Genomic DNA, 19,403 nt, shown 5'->3' on the forward strand with positions numbered 1-19,403 from the left:
TTCGTCTTTTTCTTCGTCTTCGTCTTCGTCTTCGTCTTCGTCTTCTTCCTCTTCCTCTTCCTCTTCCTCTTCTTGTTCTTGTTCTTGTTTTTTTTCTTCTTCTCTTCTTCTTTTCATTCTTCTTCTTTTTCTCCTCCTCCTCCTCCTCCTCCTCTTCCTTTTCGGGCGGCGCATGATTCATTACAAGTCCCGTGTGGTCTAGTGGCTAGGATACGCGGCTCTCACCCGCGAGGCCCGGGTTCGATTCCCGGCACGGGAAAATATTTGGTGTCCATTTACCGACCTCCAGGACAGCTACAGAAAGCTGAAAACATATCGTCCCGCAAATACATACTTAATGCTATAAATATAAATAATTTTGTCCTTACTCACTAACATCCTTACCTACAACACATAACATTCTAAAGAAACACACTCTTATTAACTAATAATGAATATAAAGGAACTTAAACTAATGTACAATATGGCATAACTACTAGTTGCCCACTCTCACCGTGGTCCAAGGAGAGCAGAGCTGGACAAAAGAATTAAAGGGGTTAACTTCCTAAAAAGTAACACCGTGACAACGGTCACTACTTTTACTCTTGATCTGTGAAGGGCTGTGGATAGTCAAGAGCCCTGACAGTAGATGACCATCATCGGGATTTAAGATACCAGGGGTCACCACTGCAGGGGTAACCATACAGTGTGCGGCGCCCTTTAAAGGGAAGTGCACTTTTACAGTGGTTGTACGGAGCTGGGGCCTGATTGACTGCTGCCTCTCTTGAAAGCGCCAGGCAAGGCTGCCGCACCACCTTTTTGACTCCACACTGTGTTTACATACATACTACACTACACTGCATACACGCACAGATAGCCCAGAGTGAACGATCACTACTACTACTCTCGACCTGTGACGGGCCGTGTTTGGAGAGGGCCTTGTCAACCATTGATCATCATCGGGAACTAAGTACCAGGGATCAATGTTGCAAGGGGTTATCAGCGTACGGCGTCCCTACAGGAAAGTATGCTATCTCAGTGGATTGAACGGAGCTGGGGCCTGATTGACTGCTGCCTCCTAGAAAGCGCCAGGCAAGGCTGCCGCACCACCCATTCGACATACACACTGTGCATCCACGTACACAATGCACACACAACATGACATTACCAAGCGTTAACACTTTCCCCACAAACACAAGTAGTCAGACGTAGATTACACATTTCCTTTTCACTCTCTACTAAAATTCCATGTGATTTTTAATATCACATGGTTTCGCCTTTTCCTGCCAGCCTCGGCTGGAGGGAGGGTGGGTGGGAGGAGCCTTCTGCTTTGCTGTCCTGTCTCTACCACTGGTAGTTAGTAGATAGTCTCCACAAACAGCCTAGTAAGGACCTAAGGGTCTGTTGCTGTTTGTCTTCCTTTGTATTCCTTTGTATTCCTTTGTATTCCTTTGTATTCCTCCTCCTCCTCCTCCTCCTCCTCCTCCTCCTCCTCCTCCTCCTCCTCCTCCTCCTCCTCTTCCTCCACCGTACCCCAGTATTCCCACCATTCAAATTACTCGTCGCCATGGATTTGAATTGACATTAAGAAGCAAATTTGATATGAATAGCGAATGAGGAACCACTGAAGGCGCCTGAGTGAGAGAGAGAGAGAGAGAGAGAGAGAGAGAGAGAGAGCTCTCTCTCTCTCTCTCTCTCTCTCTCTCTCTCTCTCTCTCTCTCTCTCTCTCTCTCTCTCTCTCTCTCTCTCTCTCTCTCTCTCTCTCTCTCTCTCTCTCTCTCTCTCTCTCTCTCTCTCTCTCTCTCTCTCTCTCTCTCTCTCTCTCTCTCTCTCTCTCTCTCTCTCTCTCTCTCTCTCTCTCTCTCTCTCTCTCTCTCTCTCTCTCTCTCTCTCTCTCTCTCTCTCTCTCTCTCTCTCTCTCTCTCTCTCTCTCTCTCTCTCTCTCTCTCTCTCTCTCTCTCTCTCTCTCTCTCTCTCTCTCTCTCTCTCTCTCTCTCTCTCTTTTTTATACTGATCAAATGTACAGGGAAAACAACTTCTACATTACATAAGAACGTTGTTTTTACAGACTAAAGGGTACAGGGTTAGTGCAACCTATCTTAAAATCTGACCCTGGTGATGTATATTACATTCTGTATGTACAACAATAACTTATATTGTAACACTGAATATACTACGTTCACTGTACATGAGTTACCCTTGCCTCAGTAACCAATGGTTCACTTGCACTTTAAATGTCTGAGTGTTTGTGTCACTGAGGTTTATCTCCTGTGAGGCCAACAGAGTGTTCCATTTTCTTGCACACGAGTTTCTATATTGTCTCTGGTGATGCCATGTCCTGCATCGGGTCAGCAGGAGCTCACCAGGTGTCTGGGTGACCATGCGGGTGGTGACCTGAGGGGAGCGTGCAGGCAGATGAAGCTCCTGCATGTGGCTCACTCTTTCCACCTGCACTTTGTACATCACCGTGAGTCCCGCCACGTCACGGCGATGCTGGAGGTTGTGGAGTCGTGGCTGCTGCCCAGCAGTGTCCCTGATAAGCCTTGCTGCTCGGTTCTGTACTTTGCCCTGATCAAGTGCAGCACTCAATTGGGTGGCAAGCAGCAGATGTAGGTCTGCCGCGGATCTACCCTGCCGAAAACCAAACTGCCTGACGCACAGAAAATGGTGTTTCTCTAGGTGCTCAGTGACCCTAGAGGTTATAATAGCCTCCAGAACCTTACTGAGCACCGACAGTAAGGACACAGGGCGATAGTTTTTACACTGGTTCTTGCCTCCTTTTTTGTGAACTGGCACTACATTGCTCGTTTTCCAGGCTGCCGGCCACGTGCCGGACTCGAGACACCGAGTGAACAGTAAGGCGAGTGGTCGCGCCAGCTCATTAGCACACTGACGGAGCAAGCGAGGGCTTATATTGTCCGGCCCTGTCGCCTTATTTTCATCCACTTCTAGAAGCTTTTTCCTCACTTCGGATTCACTCGTTTTAACTTCCAGAAGTGTGTCCTTTATGGTGTGAGGCATCGTTGGTGGTGTCTTAACATGACTGGGGTGGAGATCGGTCACCACAGGGTCAAGAGATGACCCAGAGACATGAGTGGGGAAGGTGACATGATTATGTAGGTCATGTACCACCAGTAGCGTGTTAAATGAGGCGTGCACTGTGTGTGGGTTCAAGTCACCTACAATTATCACTCCCTCACACTGGTTGGCCGTCAACAATAGGTCCAGGTTTTCTGTGAGGTGTTATCGCTGCGCCTTGAGAAGGAGGACGATAACAGCCAATGCACAGTACACTTCTACCCACACTGTCTATTATTTTCCAAAATAGCATTTCCAGGTCACTGGGCATGTTCGTGGGAGACTTTACCACCTGAACGTTAACACACTCTTTATAACAGGAGGCCACGCCACCTCCCCGTGTGGAGCGGTCTTTTCTTATCCAGGGCGAGTAACCCCGGACGCGGGCGTAGCTTGGAGGTATGTTGTCGTCCAGGAAGGTCTCGCACACGAACACAATGTCTGCCTTGTTCCTGGTTATGGCTCTGTGAGTGAGCTCCCCAATGTTGGTATGGAACCCTCTCACATTGGCCGACACTATCGTCAGTTCACTGTTGAGCGGAGTGTGGCGGCGCCAGGTAGTAGAGGTGTCCGGCGCCATAGTGAGCTAGGAAGGCAGGTGCGGCAACAGGCCACTGTGGTGGTGAGGAGCTGTGAGGAGCCGTGAGTGGAGCCCTTGTGTGTCTCAGCAGAGGAAGCTGCCAAGCAAGGCGGGGTGGGGACAGTGGTGTTGGGTGAGGAAGAGGGGGATGTAAGGGAAGGAGAAGAGAAGGAATCACACTCCCCTGAGCCCACAGTCACAGTCTCACCTGTTTCGCTCACAATTTTATGAGGACGAGCCGTGCACGCTATTGTCTGTTGCACCAGGCCCTCACTAGCGAGGGTGGCTAGGAGAGTGTCCACTATAGATACTGCCTCTAGTAGCACTACCCACTTGTCAGCAAGACCTGCCGTGACGGATCTGTAGCAGCTCAGCTGACTCTTTGATGAGGCGAGCTCCTTTCAAAGGTTCCTGGCGATTTTCACCAGTTCCTCCTTCTGTAGGTCTCCTAAGTCGTCCTGAGGCTCCTCTACACTTCGTTGCGGGGCGGAGTCCGTCTGGGTTTGGAGATCAGTAGTTGCCTGGTGATTTCTTGAGTAAGGAATCACAGGGTCGCTGATCCCCGCCAGGTCACGGAGCTGTGCGGTGTTGCCACAGCTGAACTCTGTTGCCACGCCCAGACAATTCACGTGACAGATGTTTGGACACCCTTCCTTAGTGCATTCCTTCACTGGCTGTAGTGACTCTTTGCGGCCACATACTGCACACGCGTGCGTGCGTGCGTGTGTGTGTTTTTCTTCCTCGCTTATCTGCATGTGTTTGTCCTTTTTTTTCCTTATTTTTCCTTTTCTTTTTTAATTTTATTTAAGTAGATGAGTAGATAGAATAAAGTGAATAAGATGAGATGAAATACAAATAGATAAAAAAAAGAAATAAAAGTTAAAACTAAACTGAAACTGGTTGACTGACTACTCTAGTAAACTCTTGAACTCCTGCCTGCTTCTATATTTCCGTCTTCTTACAACTTGACTTGTTTTAAGAGGGGAGGTTTCAAGACATTTTTATTATGGAGGAGTTCAAAGCCTAACCTTCATCACTATTGATAGAGAAGGAGATGAGGCCACGGTTTTACACTGCATAATTACATCTAGGGAGAGAGAGAGAGAGAGAGAGAGAGAGAGAGAGAGAGAGAGAGAGAGAGAGAGAGAGAGAGAGAGAGAGAGAGAGAGAGAGAGAGAGAGAGAGAGAGAGAGAGAGAGAGAGAGAGAGAGAGAGAGAGAGAGAGAGAGAGAGAGAGAGAGAGAGAGAGAGAGAGAGAGAGAGAGAGAGAGAGAGAGAGAGAGAGAGAGAGAGAGAGAGAGAGAGAGATAGACACTCTCTCTTCTCTCTCTCTCTCTGTAATTTCATCAGCTTTTCATTAGAGAGAGAGAGAGAGAGAGAGAGAGAGAGAGAGAGAGAGAGAGAGAGAGAGAGAGAGAGAGAGAGAGAGAGAGAGAGAGAGAGAGAGAGAGAGAGAGAGAGAGAGAGAGAGAGAGAGAGAGAGAGAGACTGACTGACTGACTGGCTGACACACACACAACACACACACACACACACACACACACACACACACACACACACACACACACACACACACACTCTCTCTCTCTCTCTCTCTCTGAAATTATTCAAATGTTTTATCTTTTTCATCATTTTTAGTAATGTGAAGGCAGTTGGGAAGTAATACATCTTGTGTACCACAAAACTGCTGAGTGTCAGAAAAACAACAGTTAATGATTTGTGCTTGCTGGAATCAGGATTACCACCATTTCATGCACTGGTGAAAGCAAAACAAAGAAAAACCTTTTGAAAATTTTGGCCTGAAAGACGAGCAATGATGTGTAGCTGCTCATCGGATAGTTGCAGGACATTGAGACCCTCACGTTGGCATGATACTATATATTTCTGTCAAAAGCTTGTTGGCAGAATATATCACAGTAAAATAAATACAATCCCTTTGTCAGGGGTGCAGGTGAAATAACTGGGCTCTTCAACAGGTCGCACCCACATTCCTCCCCCTCCCCTCCCCACATTCCCACCAAGCGAGAACGGCTGTGAAACAAGTACATGATGCATTATGTGAGGCGACTAAAATACAGTAAAAATACAATGACAGAGTGGCATGCGGGGTAAGCACGGCTGTAGGACGATAAACGTACGTGTTGGTGGCTTAGTATGCACCGTGCACGATACATTACGAAGGAGATGACGATGACGATGTATTCTCTGTGGTAGCCTGCTGTGGTCTGGTCTCTGTGGTAGCCTGCTGTGGTCTGGTCTCTGTGGTAGCCTGCTGTGGTCTGGTCTCTGTGGTAGCCTGCTGTGGTCTGGTCTCTGTGGTAGCCTGCTGTGGTCTGGTCTCTGTGGTAGCCTGCTGTGGTCTGGTCTCTGTGGTAGCCTGCTGTGGTCTGGTCTCTGTGGTAGCCTGCTGTGGTCTGGTCTCTGTGGTAGCCTGCTGTGGTCTGGTCTCTGTGGTAGCCTGCTGTGGTCTGGTCTCTGTGGTAGCCTGCTGTGGTCTGGTCTCTGTGGTAGCCTGCTGTGGTCTGGTCTCTGTGGTAGCCTGCTGTGGTCTGGTCTCTGTGGTAGCCTGCTGTGGTCTGGTCTCTGTGGTAGCCTGCTGTGGTCTGGTCTCTGTGGTAGCCTGCTGTGGTCTGGTCTCTGTGGTAGCCTGCTGTGGTCTGGGTAGCCTCTGTGGTCTGGTAGCCTCTGTCTGGTCTCTGTGGTAGCCTGCTGTGGTCTGGTCTCTGTGGTAGCCTGCTGTGGTCTGGTCTCTGTGGTAGCCTGCTGTGGTCTGGTCTCTGTGGTAGCCTGCTGTGGTCTGGTCTCTGTGGTAGCCTGCTGTGGTCTGGTCTCTGTGGTAGCCTGCTGTGGTCTGGTCTCTGTGGTAGCCTGCTGTGGTCTGGTCTCTGTGGTAGCCTGCTGTGGTCTGGTCTCTGTGGTAGCCTGCTGTGGTCTGGTCTCTGTGGTAGCCTGCTGTGGTCTGGTCTCTGTGGTAGCCTGCTGTGGTCTGGTCTCTGTGGTAGCCTGCTGTGGTCTGGTCTCTGTGGTAGCCTGCTGTGGTCTGGTCTCTGTGGTAGCCTGCTGTGGTCTGGTCTCTGTGGTAGCCTGCTGTGGTCTGGTCTCTGTGGTAGCCTGCTGTGGTCTGGTCTCTGTGGTAGCCTGCTGTGGTCTGGTCTCTGTGGTAGCCTGCTGTGGTCTGGTCTCTGTGGTAGCCTGCTGTGGTCTGGTCTCTGTGGTAGCCTGCTGTGGTCTGGTCTCTGTGGTAGCCTGCTGTGGTCTGGTCTCTGTGGTAGCCTGCTGTGGTCTGGTCTCTGTGGTAGCCTGCTGTGGTCTGGTCTCTGTGGTAGCCTGCTGTGGTCTGGTCTCTGTGGTAGCCTGCTGTGGTCTGGTCTCTGTGGTAGCCTGCTGTGGTCTGGTCTCTGTGGTAGCCTGCTGTGGTCTGGTCTCTGTGGTAGCCTGCTGCTGTGCTGTGGTCTGGTCTCCTGCTGGTCTGGTCTGTGGTAGCCTGCTGTGGTCTGGTCTCTGTGGTAGCCTGCTGTGGTCTCTGGGTCTGGTCTCTGTGGTCCTGCTGTGGTCTGGTCTCTGTGGTAGCCTGCTGTGGTCTGGTCTCTGTGGTAGCCTGCTGTGGTCTGGTCTCTGTGGTAGCCTGCTGTGGTCTGGTCTCTGTGGTAGCCTGCTGTGGTCTGGTCATATGAGCTTGGCACGGGGCATGAGATAGTGACCTCACTCGCTGACACAGTACTCTTCTGGTCAAAGGCAGGACAGTCAGAGATTCGAATGTAAAATGCCCGGTCACTATCGTCTCTCTCGTACCCATTTATCAAGATAGCTGGTGGACTTTCCTTTTTCCATAGCCTGCATAACTGAAGGAGGTGACGATTATCTCCCGTGTTAAGACCACTATACGGCCACTTCTGCTTTTATTTAGAAGCTCTTTTTCCTGGCTCACCAAGTCTATTAATAAATCTGCAGCAGTAATTGGGCTGGTTCTCTTCGTAAAATTTTCCATGTTGCCTGTAGTAGAACGGTGAGGCAGCGTGGTCTGGGCTGCGTGGCTCAAACAGCTGAGGTGATGGCAAACAAACACTGCTGCCAACTACCACCAAATTGTACTCATTGTTTGTTTCGTTGAACGCATTGATGATAAATGTATGAATGGGGATAATATTCCTGCCATATAAAATCATACGACAAATCACGTTGACTTAATCATGTTCTAATTTCCCGGGCAAGGAAGACAAAGAGTGTGAGGACGTGGTTTTGTTTTGTAGAAACTTATAAATGTTACTGCTCTCTGCTCACCTTTCTCTTCTTCCTCATTCATCTTCACTCTTCCCTCCTACTACTACTACTACTACTACTACTACTACTACTACTACTACTACTACTACTACTACTACTACTGGAGCACTCACCTAGCAGCGTCACGGCAGACACGGCGCTTACCATGGTTGACAGCGCCACCGCCAGCGGGTTGAGCGCCCTGCCGCCCATCAGGAACTCCGCAGCCTTGCCCTTCAGGTCGCCCCGCTCCGTCCTGCGCCGCGCCACCCATCCTCCAACCAACCCCGTCCCCAGCGTGGCCGACAGGGCTCCCACGAACACCGCCCAGTCCCAACCGGTGAAGGCCATGCCTGTCTGTGTGTGTGTGTGTGTGTGTGTGTGTGTGTGTGTGTGCGTTGGCTGGGGGGGGTTTCGGCAGTGAGGAGGGCGTGGTTCCTCCTGAAGAAGGGATGAAAAAAGAGAGAGAGAGAGAGAGAGGGGGGGGGGGAATCAGAATAGGGCAAAGAAAACAGCAAATAAGGTAAAAAGAGAAAATGGGTATCTTATTTACAACCTCACTGCTCTACTCGTCTTTTCCTCTATCCTCTTTCCCTCACCACCTTTCTTACCTCTTTCTTACCTGTTCTTCTCTTTCTTTTCGTCTCTGCCTCACCGCTAATCTTGCCTCTTTTCCTCTTCCTCCTCGTCCTCCTCTTTGCCTCACTATTTCACCTCCAATCGTGTGTCCTCCTCGTCTTCCTCGTCCTCGTCGTCCTCTCTGCCACAGTACTGCCTTCCAAGATCCCCAAAATGTGTACCGTCCTGTACCACACTCACTAGGCCAATAATGATGAAAAAAGGGAAGGAAATAAAAGATAAAGGTCTTCCTAGATACCATAATCAGTGACAAGCATTTTTTTCTTGTATCTTTTTCTTTCTTTCGTTTCTTTTTTTTATATTTTTTAGTTGATGTGAGTGCTTTGGAGATAAAAAGATTAGTAAGTAGTATGTTGTGGAATTTCTCTCTGTCTCGTATTTATCTCTTTCTCTCTCTCTCTCTCTCTCTCTCTCTCTCTCTCTCTCTCTCTCTCTCTCTCTCTCTCTCTCTCTCTCTCTCTCTCTCTCTCTCTCTCTCTCTAACACCTTTTACTCATCTCTCTCCCTTTCTTCTTACAAATCTCCAATAATATTTTCCTCCTTGTCGTTGGGCACACGTTAGCTCCTCCTCCTCCTCCTCCTCCTCCTCCTCCTCCTCCTCTTCCTCTTCCCTTTCCTCCACTTCCTCCTCCAGGCCTTGACCACTTATAGATCCACCCACTCATAGAAAAAAGGTAAGCACGAGCTATCTCTGGCTGAGTGACAATAAGAGTAACCTCCACAAGATAATCAGTTAAGGTTTATCTGACGAGGACGCAACAGCAGACAGTTACGTGGTGATGTCTTGAGGAAGGTCAAAGGATAAAAGGGATGGGATGTGATGGGATGGGATGGGAAGGGAATGGAAGGGGGATGGGATGGGATGGAGATAGAATGGGATGGGATGGAATGGGATGGGATGGGATGGGATGGGAAGGGAAGGGAAGGGGATAAAATAGGATAGGATGAGACACAGTGTTTGATTTCCAAGGAGTGAGCACTTAATCTTAATTTTGTCCATGATATCCGCTCGATTTCTTTAATATCATTTTTTTTTTAATCTTTTATATTTCATGTACACAATACTGGAATTTAAAGTACAATACATCACATACTTGAAGGAGGAAGAAGCTCTTACTCTTTTCTTTCTTTAACTCATTCACAGCAACCAGTACAGCATCCACGTCGTTATCTATTAGACCACTAACATGACGTGATAAGCTACAATTATGCCCAAGTGTCATTTCAATTGCAACAGATAACGGCTTACTATCTGTTACCGCCTGGGAGAGAGAGAGAGAGAGAGAGAGAGAGAGAGAGAGAGAGAGAGAGAGAGAGAGAGAGAGAGAGAGAGAGAGAGAGAGAGAGAGAGAGAGAGAGAGAGAGAGAGAGAGAGAGAGAGTAGTAGTAGTATTGTTTTTATTGTTATTTTCAGAAATTAAGCGATAAACACACACCTGATTGTAAGCTAAATTGAATTCTGAGAGAAAATCTAGGCGATGGAGATGCGGTGAGTAAATTATCATTATTGTTATCATTATTATTATTATTATTTTTCTCCTGAACGGTATCCTTCAACTGACGAAGGTGGAAGTTACTGTTTAAGAACATGGCTGAGAGCGTCTCAGTGCGGTTTCTCCTGGAAGCAGCGTGGGTGCACGTGACGTCATCGAGTCGAGTTGACCCGCGTTGCATGGAATAAATCGCGTTATTTAATTGACTCTCCTTAAATCTTAAATCACGTTAAATCGAAATCGCTTTATTCAGCTCATGTTAATCGAGAGTTGACCGTAAATTATAACTATATTCTACATTGATATGGCCGATGTGCTTTACTTTAAGCTTATCTCTATTTATAATTCAAAAGCCATTTACCACTCCAAGTACTAAGGTTATCTGAATCACGCTGGATGACATCGCAGTCTCTCTTGTGACTACTTCTCCGCCTAGTTTAGTGTCGTCAGAGGATTTCTATATTTTCGATACAATGCCGCAGATATATATATATATATATATATATATATATATATATATATATATATATATATATATATATATATATATATATATATATATATATATATATATATATATAGGAAGTAACAGACCGAAAAATAAATCCTGGAGGACACCACTCGTAACTTGAAGCTAGTTAGAAGCTTCTCCATTTATAACTACTCGTTGTTTCTGATTGGTTAGCCAACTTTCAATCCGACCACACAACTGTTCTCCCATTCCATGTGCTTTCAGTTTCGTCAAGAGACGTTTATGTGGTACGGTATCAAATGCCTTCCTGAAGTCTAGATGAATTATGTCAGATGTGGTTCGCTCATCATAATTAGAGATTATGTAATTAAAAGATTCTAAGAGATCAGTTAAGCATGATCTGTTGTTCCGGAAACCATATTGGAAGTCTGATATCAATTTGTCGCTGTTGAGGAAGGAAGTGATTTTGTCTCATATAAGTAGTTTTAGACTAATGGCTCTATAGTTTCTCCTTAGAGTTTTCCAGTAAGTGGTCAACTCTCTCCGTGATGTCCTCAACCTTGCAGCCTATGTTTTCTACTAGAATTACATCCAATTCGGGTTCGGTCTCCTTTTGCAATGAGCCAAACCTATTTTGTAGTGTTGTGGAGGCGCTGTCTATAGTCTGAACATTGGCCTTTCTACCATTTCTAACAGTCTGAAAGCCATCATCTCTACCTATTGAATCATCTACCTTGCTCTCTTCCTGATTTACATTAGCGACTTTGACGGCTTTACCATCCTGCACTAACTTCTTGACCTTATGTAGTTCGTCCCTCAGACCTGCTACTTCATTTTTCATTTCCCTGATCTCAGCCAATGCATTTACCTGGGAGTTGCAAAACAGACAACATAGTTGACTATCTTGCTGCAAGAACAACTCCCAGGTGAAGTCATTCCCACAGCCAGAACACATGGAATGGGTAGCCTTTGGTGTTGTGAAAACCAAACCAAAACAATACAAGGAACAAAGGCACTGAGAAATTGGGAATAGATTTGAAACAGGTGAGTAATTAAGAGATTAAACGCAACTTGAAAAGTGATCGCCTAGCCTGTAGAATTAAGGGTTAAGTCAGGTTATGGGTGTCTGGGTCGGCGCTCAAGGGTTACGTTGATCCCTTGGGAATTTCCAGTTAGCAATGTGAAGGTAGTAGGTTAGGACTACACATACATAAAAGGCGACTTACAAAACAAATACTGGATAACATAAGGCAAGAAACAAAGCCTAATAAGTAAAACTGGTTAAGAAACAAAGAAATATTAGTAACAAATGAAGAGGAAAGAAAAACCGATGAAGCTATCTGGTTAATGGTTGCTGTCACGAGTGTGTGCAGCACTGGTGGTTGTGTGTAAGAGTGTGTGTTCTGTTAAGTTAATCAAGATATCTAGACAGCGGAAGTAATGTTGAAAAGTACAGAAAAAAAATAACCTTGAGTAAATTTAACCAAAGCACTTAGCCAATGCGGAGGGCAACTCAGGTCCACGGTGACACAGCAAGGTGGAACAGAGGTCACGAGCACGTCCACGTCCACACAAGAAGAGGTCAAGCAGGTGAGGAGGAGGAGGAGGAGGAGGAGGAGGAGGAGGAGGAGGAGGAGGAGGAGGAGGAGGAAGGCGAACAAGATTATAAAATAATAGTGAAGGAAGAGCAAGGACATCGGGAGAGGAGCAGAAACAAGAGAAGGAAGAAGAGCAAGAGTCATGGATATATGAGGAGGAATGAGATCATTGAAGGAGGAGGAGGTTAAGAAAAAATAGACATGCTGGAAGAAGAGGAGGAGGAGGTAGAGAAGGAGCGCCTACGGGGCGGAAGGGAAAAGAATGAAAAAAAAAAAAAAATAGATATCATAAACTGAAGTGTTGAACAAGAAGGTATAATATACTTATCGAAACAGGTAAAGGAACTAAAAATACTCTCTCTCTCTCTCTCTCTCTCTCTCTCTCTCTCTCTCTCTTAGGCAATGCGGCAGAGATGTACGCTTTTGGAACACAATTGTGGATGAACCATTTCGGCCGTGCTCTGGGCTTTGTCTTCGTCCACTTAGTCAATCTGAAGGTGCTGTACCCGCTCCGCCTCACCAGTGTCTTGACGGTAAGGGCCCACTTCCGTCACACCACTCACCACTCACCACTCACCACCACCTGATCTCTTTCTTGTAATGTCACCTCCATCACTTGAAATTGTAGATAGCTTTGTGTTTTTCTTTCTTTATTCTCTCTTTCTTTTTCTTTTTCTTCTTTTTTGACCTGGATTGGGTGAAGTTAATGCGTGGTGTTTGGAAATTGCTTCTTCCTCTTTTCCTTCTACTATTTTCTTTATTTTTTCTCTTCACTTTCCTTTATCTGTTTTTCCTCCATGAAACACATTGTTCCATATTCAGAAACACTTCGCTCTCTCACCACGACTGTTTTCAAAGGTCACTGAGGTTAATAGCCGGGTTCTCAAGAGTGTTTCTCCAGTTAGAAATGTAGAAATCTTGTTAATCTGCCTCTAGATCCGTAAAAACACCTTAAAACTCTTGTAAATTTAAATAAAGCCTTTTGAAATGTTAGAGAGTGAAGCACAAAAGTGTTTGAGAACTGGAGCTGTTGCCTCACACCTTCCTTGCGTTTCCTTCAAAGTTCTTATTTCTTATCGATGTCATTATTGTCTAACTATTGCTCTTACACTTCCTCTCCTCCTCATGCTTCCCACACAATCTCCTGACTTCTCATATCCATATCCTTCCTCACAGAAACTCCATACATTCTGCTTATTTCCATCTTGCTATGACCTCATTTAATTTTGGCTAACGCTTTTCTTTCCTCTAGAGAACCAGCACCCAAGTGGGCCTTTTTTTTTCTTAATTTTTTTTTTATGCTCTTGGCTGGCCCTCTCTCCTACATAAAAAAAGAGATAAATTTCAAGACATTTATTTCATTTTCTTTAGGTAACTCTCTTGGACCTGTTGGGGGACTGGCATCTATAAGTGGGTCGTTTAGTTTAATGATTTTTGTTGCCCTTGGCCAGATTTTTCCCCTCTGACATGAAAAAATACACTTCCCAAAAAACTCCACCTTTTACATATCTTCTAAAACCTCCGACATCTTAACTCACTTTTTCAACACCCTCGAACACCATTCCAGGACCTTCAACACCATCAACTGTAACACTACCTAATACCATAACAGACTGCCAACACCCTTTCATTCTTACCCTTTCCTTCAATAACTGCCTTGACACCCTCCCAACACCATTTCCCTCTCCTATCTCTCACCCCTTCAAAGTTATCCCCTTTTTTGATCTCTCCAACAGTACATCGAGGGCCGCAGAGATGGGGGGAGAGAGAGAGATGGGGAGAGAGAGAGAGAGAGAGAGAGAGAGAGAGAGAGAGAGAGAGAGAGAGAGAGAGAGAGAGAGAGAGAGAGAGAGAGAATAGTGTCAGTCATTTACATGCACCATTACATTCATCCTCAGCACCGCCACTACCACCACCACTCTCTCCACCCTCCTTCATCGCCTCCGTCACCTCATCCCCAGGGCGGCGTGCTGGCGGAGGTGTACACGGACATGCTGCAGGTGGTGGTGATGGTTGCGGGCGTGTTGGTAATCCTGGTGACGGCCATAGTGGAGATGGGCGGCCTGGGCAAGGTGTGGGAGGTGGCCAGACAGCACGGCAGGGTGGAGCTGTTGAAGTGAGTAGTGGGGATTGGTGGAGGGAGGGAGTGAGTGGAAGGGGGATGAGTAGGATGGAGAAAAGCTGATGTGATGTTTTTTTCTTTGCTTGAATCGTAGTTAAGCAAAGGGCCAATAAGGTGCTGCAGTATTGGTTTGAGTTCAGTATTAATCATTTTCATAACAAATAGCTGTACTGTAGCCAAGCCTTGCTCTTCCTATCAACTGCTGTCTTCCACTGAAAGCCAAACTAGGGTTGGTCTCCCGGTTTGGAGTTATATAATTGGCAAGGCACAAATCTTTCTCTGGAAGGACAATCAGGATGTCAGCAAAAGTTCTTTCTTGTGTGTTGACGTCACCAGTAACTACGTCAGACCATACAATGCTATCTAGTGTTGCCTTCATTGGGTTCCAGTCTCCTTTGTCCCGGAGCCAGACGGTGCGAGTCCTGCCTCACCATGACCGATGGGCGGTGGCTGTGTGGTGCGAATTGATCGAAATGATTTACTCGACAGTAAATTGGGCGAAACCAATTGCTCGAAAAGTAAATTCTTGAATCATGAATTGGTGGAAATGCTTGGAAACGCTCACCTTAGCAGTCAGTCTTGCAGGACGTTCTCTCTGTGCTGAATTACCACACAGTGGCTGGGCTGCTCTCTGTACGTGTGGCTTGCCCCTCCCCCCATAGCAACCATATTCACTGTCATTAGCCTTGCCTTGCAGTCTTCTCTTAATTGTTAATACTCGTCTCTGGATTAATTGTATGTTGTTTATATTGTAAATTTGCAGGATTTAACAATAATGAGACGCCATAAAATTTCAGTTATTTGCATCAACCAAATACTTACTTATTTATATATCTAGTTTTATAATGATTATTTTCATGATAATAAGAATAGTAATAGTAATAATAATAATAATAATAATAATAATAATAATAATAATCATAATATTAGTAATAATGATAATAATAATAATAATAATAATAATAATAATAATAATAATAATAATTATTATTATTATTATTATTATTATTATTATTATTATTATTATTATTATTATTATTATTATTATTATTATTATTATTATTATTATTATTATTGTCATTATTATTATTACTATTGTCATTTCTATTATTGATACTATCATCATCATCATCGACATTATCATGATTCTATGCGTGTGTAGGAAGAGACGTAAAACAAAACCACAAAATACTGTGAATCGTATAAGTTGCCAATGAAATACACATAGAAAATCGGAAACTTTTTATCATCACTACCACTGCAACGCGTGTATGTATGTATGTATGTATGTATGAATATGAAGAAAAAGAAAAAAAAATCAAGCCTCAAGACCAACAATTCGAATTACTTAGGAAAAAAAAAATATATCGAACTGAGAAAGAAATACAATGATTCAAAACTCCTGCCGAGACTTGCACCGCGCGGCTTAAACTCTACGGACAACACTCCCCACGTTTCACTAATTCTACGGTCGCACAGAACACTTTCCACACCTTTCTTTGCGCTCCCCAAAGTACTTTTAATCTGTTCATGTTGCTAATACCGTTACTTACATTGCATTTGCTGTGTTTGATGGTGTCTTGGGTTGTGTTGTGTGTGCGTTGCTCTTGCTGACAGTGGCGTCTGTGTTGGGTGATGTGGCGGACACGACGCGGTGGTGGAGGTGGGTGTTGACAGCGAGCAACGCAGCAAGGGGTTACTGAGAGAGAGAGAGAGAGAGAGAGAGAGAGAGAGAGAGAGAGAGAGAGAGAGAGAGTTCATATATACTGTTTACATCTCTCTCTCTCTCTCTCTCTCTCTCTCTCTCTCTCTCTCTCTCTCTCTCTCTCTCTCTCTCTCTCTCTCTCTCTCTCTCTCTCTCTCTCTCTCTCTCTCTCTCTCTCTCTCTCTCTCTCTCTCTCTCTCTCTCTCTCTCTCTCTCTCTCTCTCTCTCTCTCTCTCTCTCTCTCTCTCTCTCTCTCTCTCTACTTTGGCCGATATTTCTCATTACACCACTACTATTTCAGAGCAATTAATAATTTGAAATTTTTTTTTTATCGAGCAATTAATTTCGAGCTCTTCACTTTCGCGCAATCAATTCCGAACAATTCACCGTGTGGTACTGAAGAGAACAGGCAAGGGGGGTGGGGTTGGAGGAACCAGCTGTTGGTAGCGTGAGCCAAGTGACTGTGCTGGTGGGCAGGTCGGCAATTATAAAGTCAGATGAAGACACAGACGTGGGTGAGGAAGCTGACGTGGTTGGTGAGTCTTAACACTGTCTTCGTCTGGTGGAACTGTCTCTGTGCGAGGTGCTTGTTGAGGTCACCTACAGTGGTGACAGGCTTACACGAGTGGTGCAGGAGTATGAACAATGGTGCACCTAGACACCCAGAGTAACACATGCCCAATCTTATTTTTCTTGGGCTGAGGAGTTGGGGAAGGTCTCTGTGGCGGCGGTGACGTCAGGCCAGTGTTATAGGACATGTTGTCAGAAATCCTCTAATGTTCGTAGATGTAATGCTGATATACTCGTACCTGGAGGCTGCCTGTGAGGCAAAGCCATTCCTTTTACTTTTTTCACTTTCTTTTTATTCCTTTCTTCTCCATCGACTTCTTTTTCTTTGATTTTCTTAATTTACCATCCTATCTCTTCGCTTTTCTCTTCTTTTGTTTTGTTTTTTGTTATATTCCTGTGATCCAGTAACAGCAGAGTGGCGCAGTGGAAGCGTGCTGGGCCCATAACCCAGAGGTCCGTAGATCGAAACTACGCTCTGCTAACAAGGAAAAGCTTTTTTCTTTTCTAGAGCAGAGTTTAGTGACAGCGATCATCGCAGCTTACTTTTTAAAAATCAATTATAAGAAAAAAAAAACTAAAGCAAATGAAAACCAAGAAAAAGTACCAGCAGACTATCGGCGTGCTAACTACGAAAGACTCCGCATGCAGCTTCCATCTATTAATAGGAACAAACTGTTGGAAACACCAGACGTAAATAAAGTATGGGAAATGTTTGCCAAAGATAAATGAAGCAGCTACGTTGTGTGTACTGCTACGAATCAGAAAGAAAATAATAAACACCAAACCGAAATGGTGGAATAATGAAATTAGAAGCTGTCTTCTCACAAAGAAAGAAGGGTACCACAAATTTAGATTAACACGACATGGTAATGACAAGCAAGAGCACGACAGATTGCGTAGACAAGCAAAAAATTTGACACGATGCAGCAAAAATCTGTTGAGGCTCAGATTGCAAACTCTTGTAAAACTTACCCAAAAGAATTTTGCAGCTCTGTAAAAACCAAGAGGGTCGTGGCATCAAAGACTAGTCCACTAACAACAGAAAATGACAAACACCACACTGCCAGACTTCACCATTACAGAAAACCGAATCATCTCAGTCATCAACAACATGAACGTAAACAAAACACCTGGGCCAGCCAAGATATCATCCAGGGTTCTTAGAGAAGGAAAAAAATGAGCTCGTGAAACCGCTTACGATTTTATTCAATAAAACTTTACCAGCGTGAAGAGTTCCCCCACGAGTGAAAAATAGCAAATGTTGCCATTTCTCTTAACTTATTATTAAAATTGTATTACATTCCTTTCCTTTCCTCTCATTTCTTTTTTAGTCTTATATCTTTCATTTTCTTCCCTTTCCTGCTCTTCTTTTTCTTTCCCTTCCTTTCCGTTTCTCTCCTTTCGTTCTCTTACCTTCCTTTCTTTCTTTTCTTTCAGCGTTCCTTTCTTTTATTTGCTATTCATTTTTCTCTCTTCTCTTCATTCCTTTTCTCCCCCTTTCCCTTCCTTAACACCCTCGTGCCTATCTTCACCATTCACCCATCCCTTCCCATTCCGACCACTCCCCGCTATAGTGCGACCACTCTAACCAGGGTTGTGGTGGGCTCAGCGAGGGTATTCCCTGTCTGCGGCGGTGCAGTACTTCATACATTAGCGACGTGTGATTGCTCTGATGTATATAAAAGACATCACAGATAGGTAAATATATATACTAACGCTGTAATTCAAAGTATATATCCTACTATATCCAAGAAAACAAGCTTAACATGCGAGGAGTACCCATACAACAACAATGAAACGTGAAATACCTATTGGACAGAGTTGGCGAAAAAAAAAAAAAATAGTATGGCTTTTGCAGACTTTCTCCGTGGTTCTAAAATGGGCAAGAAGTGAAACAATAATTTTTCTAAGGGTGGCAGGTCATCACTCACCAATCAGAGCAGAGGAAGGCAGGGGAACACCTCGCTGACCCCACACAAACCCTGGTTTTATGAGTGGTCGAACTATACCGCCCCTTCACTTTCCCCACCCAGTCCTTTCCAGTACTGCCCCTGTCATTATTCTCCCCTTCCTCCAGCGTGGACCCGAATCCCCTGCAGCGTCATAGCTTGTGGCTGGGCACTGTGCAGGGCTTCTTCCTCTCTGTGCAGATGTATGGGATGTCCCAGGCTCAGGTGCAGCGCATGTGCTCGGTGGCCACGTGGAAAAGGCTGTCAGGTGAGTGAGGTTTGCTCTTAGTGTGTTACCTCTCAACACTAATTTGAAGTTAAACACACACACACACACACACACACACACACACACACACACACACACACACACACACACACACACACACACACACACACACACACACACACACACACACACACACACACACACACGCGGCCCGGTAGCTCAATGGTTAGAGCGCTGGTTTCACAAGCCAGAGGACCGGGGTTCGATTCCCCGGCCGGGTGGAGATATTTGGGTGTGTCTCCTTTGACGTGTAGGTGGTGTTCACCTAGCAGTGAGTAGGTACGGGATGTAAATCGAGGAGTTGTGACCTTGTTGTCCCGGTGTGTGGTGTGTGCCTGGTCTCAGGCCTATCCCAAGATCGGAAATAATGAGCTCTGAGCTCGTTCCGTACGGTAACGTCTGGCTGTCTCGTCAGAGACTGCAGCAGATCAAACAGTGAAAAAAATTACACACACACACGCCCGGTAGCTCAGTGGTTAGAGCGCTGGCTTCACAAGCCAGAGGACCGGGGTTCGATTCCCCGGCCGGGTGGAGATATTTGGGTGTGTCTCCTTTGACGTGTAGGTGCTGTTCACCTAGCAGTGAGTAGGTACGGGATGTAAATCGAGGAGTTGTGACCTTGTTGTCCCGGTGTGTGGTGTGTGCCTGGTCTCAGGCCTATCCGAAGA

General features: G+C 45.5%; 1 protein-coding gene and 1 non-coding gene across 2 annotated transcripts; one reads left to right on the forward strand and one right to left on the reverse strand.

Moving 5' to 3' along the window:
* Positions 1-187: 187 nt before the first annotated feature.
* On the forward strand, positions 188-259 carry Trnae-cuc. Its single transcript has one exon. It is a non-coding gene; the product is annotated as a tRNA-Glu (tRNA).
* A 5,552-nt stretch (positions 260-5,811) lies between these two features.
* Positions 5,812-7,308, reverse strand: LOC123505722. Its single transcript, XM_045257372.1, has one exon. It carries the CDS (start codon positions 7,306-7,308, stop codon positions 5,812-5,814), a length of 1,497 nt encoding a protein of 498 aa, XP_045113307.1.
* Between the last annotated feature and the right edge of the window lie 12,095 nt (positions 7,309-19,403).

The sequence above is a fragment of the Portunus trituberculatus genome, chromosome 18 (assembly GCF_017591435.1).
Source record: "Portunus trituberculatus isolate SZX2019 chromosome 18, ASM1759143v1, whole genome shotgun sequence".
NCBI classification, from domain to species: Eukaryota; Metazoa; Arthropoda; class Malacostraca; order Decapoda; family Portunidae; genus Portunus; species Portunus trituberculatus.